The sequence below is a fragment of the Orycteropus afer genome, unplaced genomic scaffold (genome assembly GCF_000298275.1).
Source record: "Orycteropus afer afer isolate SDZICR_OR568_19922 unplaced genomic scaffold, OryAfe1.0 scaffold00666, whole genome shotgun sequence".
Taxonomy (NCBI): Eukaryota; Metazoa; Chordata; class Mammalia; order Tubulidentata; family Orycteropodidae; genus Orycteropus; species Orycteropus afer.
Window position 1 is genome coordinate 409858 of NW_006922253.1, and position 4426 is coordinate 414283.

Consider the following 4426-nt stretch of genomic DNA (forward strand, 5'->3'; position numbering starts at 1 on the left):
CAGTGCTGTGAGGAGGTCATGGCAAAGGAGCCATCCCACTGGGCCTGGACCCTGGAGTGGCATCTTCAACATGAAGGTGCTCAGAGGGGCTGCCCAGAGGCCCTGGTCTCCCTGCCTTGGGGCCCTGGGTTTTCTCCACTCTACTGTTCCCTCTGTGGTTGCCCCCATGCCACTGCCACCCCCTGCTTGCCTGGTTCACCTCTGTGGCCTTCTCCACCCTGAGTGTGGCATCACCCTCCCTCCCACAATTGTCTCTCAGTGGCCAAACACCTCTGGGCTGGGAGCTTCCTCCTCATCCTGCCACCCGAGCTGCACCTAGAGCCAGGCACCTACACCCTGCATATCCTTCCAGAGCCTCTGCTTTGTCCTGGGCCCTGAAACACGGCATGGTGAACAGCAACAGTGTGCTTGTCTGCCAACCCGATGCACCCCTGGCTATGGCCCCTGGCCTCCTTTCTTGTTGGCCTCAGCCTGGCAGTATTGCCCATATCCCCTACCCCTTTCTCCCAGCCTGCAACTTGTACTCACTGTGACCCCAACTCCCTCAAATAAACTCGTGTCCATAGGATACCAACTATGGAAAAAAAAAAAAAAGAAGAAAGAAAAAAATCAGACATCATATTGCACCAGGCAAATGCAGAGCAAAAGATCTTAAAGCACTGAAGAGCAAAGATGTCTCTTTTAAGACTAAGACTAACCCAAGCCATGGTATTTTCAATCACCTCATATGAATGTGAAAGTTGGACAATCAATCCAACCAAACACTGCTGTCAAGTTGGAACCAACTCATAGTGACCCCTCCTTAGGTTTCCGAGGTAGTATCACTGCGGAAGTAGATTGCCCAACCTTCCTTCCGAGGAGTGGCTGGTGGGTTTGAACCTCAATAAGGAAGACCAAAGAAGAGTTGATACTTTTGAATTTTTGTGCTGGAGAAGAATACTGAAAATCCCATGGACTGCCAGAAGAACTAACAAATCTGTCTTGGAAAAACTGCAGCTGGAATGCTCCTTGGAAGAGAGAATGACCAGACTTCGTCTCACCTACTTTGGTCATGTTGTCAGAAGGATCCATTCCTTGGAGAAAGATATCATGCTTGGTAAAGTGAAGGGTCAAAGGAAATGTGGGAGGCCCTCAATGAGATGGATTGACACAGTGGCTATAGTGATGGGCTCAGGTATAGCAATGATTGTGAGGCTAGCACGGGACCGGGCAGTGTTTCCTTCTGTTGTATGTAGAGTTGCTATAAGTCAAAGCCGACTCAATGGCCCCTAACAACAACAACACAACTTTATGAGGTAGGTATTGTTGTTTTCATTTTATAGATGAAGAAAATGTAGCCTAGAAAGGCCAAAGGATTTGCTCAGATCACATTAGAAGCAGGAACACATGACTCCATTGTCTGACCTTAACCAATGGAACATAACTACTTCATCTGAACAATTATCTCTCCTTAAAATCTGTCCATATTCTGGTTGCCTGTGTGCTGATATCAGGTTCACAGTAAAGTGACTCCTCAGCCTATCAAACAGAGCTCACCATAAGAAAGTCAGACCCATGAATGGATCAGCTCTAAGGTCATAAGCACATGAGGCCAATGGAGATCAAAAACTGTAAGATGGAGATTCAAGAATATCTGAGGAAGTTGGATTCAGTTGGAACCCCAACAACTTCTACTAGACCAGTCAGCTTTCAGAATATTCTCCCGTGAAGCAGAGATGGAGATGAAATGGATCATGTCTTCTAAAGCTTGAGGAAAATCAGAGTAACACTTAAGATCATTAGAGTCTTTGTATTATAATTTAAGATACTTCAATAATAAATAAGAATGTTTATAATATTTATTATGTATTGAATGCTTCTTAAGAGCTTGTTCTGGTTACCTAGTGCCGCTCTGACAAGAATATACCACAAATGGGATGGCCTTAACAAACAGGAGTTTATTCTCTCACAGTTTGGGAGGCTAAAACTTCAAGTTCAAAGTGCCAGGCTCTAGGGGCTGGGTGAAAGCCCCTCAACCTTGGGGACCAGCTCTGCCTTCTGCTCCTGGCCCACTGGAGCTAGAGGCTGACTCTTCACTCAGACAGCTGCTGGCTGCTGAGGCTGAGAAGCCCCAAGTTTGACAGGTAAAAAGGCACAGTCCCGATATTACCAAACCACACGGCAGGCCATTAACTTAAATTCATTGTAAGTCCCAAGGTCAGCAGAGCATAGCAGGCTGCTAAACAATGACACAGCTACATGCAGGGTCCAAGCATGCCATAGGCTAGAGATCATTCCCAAGGCTTCTCCTTATATACAGGAAGCAGACCACATCACAAAAAAACAGCTACTCATCTGCTTGTGGTAGATCCCACCATGGAACTGATTGCCAGTCTCATCATGGGGAATAACTATCACCAGCTGCCCAGCCACTTAACCAGGCCCAGCCAAATTGACACACAAACATAACTACCACAGAACTTTATTTTATTTTATTTTACCCTGATAATAGCTCTCATTCTTCCATAAGTGAAACCAAAAGAGGTCATGTTTCACTGAAGGTCATGCTATAAGTGAAAAGTTAACATTTAAATTCAAAAGGCTGAGTTATTCAGACTTTATGTCATTAAACATTATGTCTTACTAGACCCTGTCACTCATTCTTCCAAACTATGCATACAATAAATGATACATAAAATCTCCTTTGTGTAGCAGAAGTGTGAAAATAAATCTCTCAATATAAATGAGTACTTAAGATAATAACAATAAGCTTTCATCCAAATTATTCAAGAATAGTCAACCTTTCCATTTGGAGGCAGAAGATGTGAACATGATCTACAGCACTGTGGTTCAAAGTGTGTGAGTAGAGATTTGCTTCAGAGTCATCTGGGTGATTTCTTTAAAATGTAGATAAATAAATACAACAACAATCTACTAAGTTAGAATTTCTAGAGCCATGTCATGGGAATTTGACCTTTGAACAAGATCTATTTCTGTCAATATTTCAAAGGTCAGCAACCAAACAGATCACAAATAAATGTGATTGGAATATTCTTATAAATAAATAATTTCATTTTCTATGAAGTTTTTATTTTTTTTTATTTTAATTAAAGGCCTTATATGTCAATATAACTACTTTTAACAACTAGTTTTCACTTGACCATGGACCATATAAATTATCTTCTCTCTTCACCATTCAAAGAATTAGCTCATTTTATCTTACTGTTATTATTTCTGAATGGAAGTCACTTTTTGACCCCAGAGCTTCTTCATAGCATTTTTCACCTCTGCATTTCTAAGGGTGTAGATTAAGGGGTTTAACATGGGAGTGATTACAATATAAAAGACAGCCACAGCTTTATCAATGGAGAAGGTAGTCACTGGGCGCAGATACACAAATATGCAAGGCACGAAGAATAAGACGACCACGGTGATGTGAGAGACACAGGTGGAGAGAGCTTTCCGCCTCCCCTCTGAGCTGTGGGTTCTTAGGGAGCGCAGGATGACCACATAGGAGACTACCAAGAGGAGGAAGTTTAACAAACATATGAATCCACTGTTGGCAGCAACAAAGAGACCAAAGGTATGAATATCCAGGCAGACAAGTTTCAATAAAGGATTCAAGTCACACATAAAGTGGTCTATGATATTTGGGCCACAGAAGGGCAACCAGATTGTGAAGAGTATCTGAATAGTTGTGTGGACTAAGCCTCCAGCCCAGGCTACTCCCACCAGCAGACTGCATAGTCTGTGGCTCATGATGGTCGTGTAGTGCAGGGGTTTGCAGATGGCCACATAGCGGTCATAGGCCATCACCGTCAGCAGGATGATCTCAGCAGCACCAAAAAGATGCTCAGCAAAGACTTGAGTCATGCACCCCCAGAAAGAGATCGTTTTTTTCACAGCGAGAGTGTCAGCTAGCATTTTGGGGGTCATGGATGAAGAATAGAAGCCATCAATAAAGGATAAGTGAAACAGAAAGAAGTACATGGGGGACCCTAATTCCCTGTTGGTGCTGATGGTGATCATGATGAGCAGGTTGCCTGCCAGAGTGGCCAAGTAGACAATTAAAAACACAGCAAATAAATATTTTTGAAGCTCTATGTTCTGGGTCAGGCCCAGGAGGATAAATTCTGTGACATTACTCATCCTTTCTATCACTTCAGTTCAGGTGACAGTTGATGTCTCTGAAAATAAGTCACAGTCATCATCAATAATGACACTCTTACTTAATGAATAAAGAAAATATTGATATGCCTTATTTTTCCCAGTTTTAAAGAAGGCAAATGCAAATGTGAAGCCATACCAACAGCTTTACGTTTTTATATTCTACAAGTGACACTTCAGGTGGTATGCATTTTGCTCTTTGTATTTTCTTAATTATATATATATATATATATATATTTCCCACACACACACAATAAAATGGGTACCTTTTGAAATTAGA

At 42.4% G+C, this 4426-nt stretch overlaps 1 protein-coding gene across 1 annotated transcript; it reads right to left on the reverse strand.

The window, feature by feature from the left end:
• Positions 1-3207: 3207 nt before the first annotated feature.
• LOC103210898 (olfactory receptor 4C12-like) lies at positions 3208-4134 on the reverse strand. The gene has a single exon (XM_007956812.2). It carries the CDS (start codon positions 4126-4128, stop codon positions 3208-3210), a length of 921 nt encoding a protein of 306 aa, XP_007955003.1. The 5' UTR covers positions 4129-4134.
• Between the last annotated feature and the right edge of the window lie 292 nt (positions 4135-4426).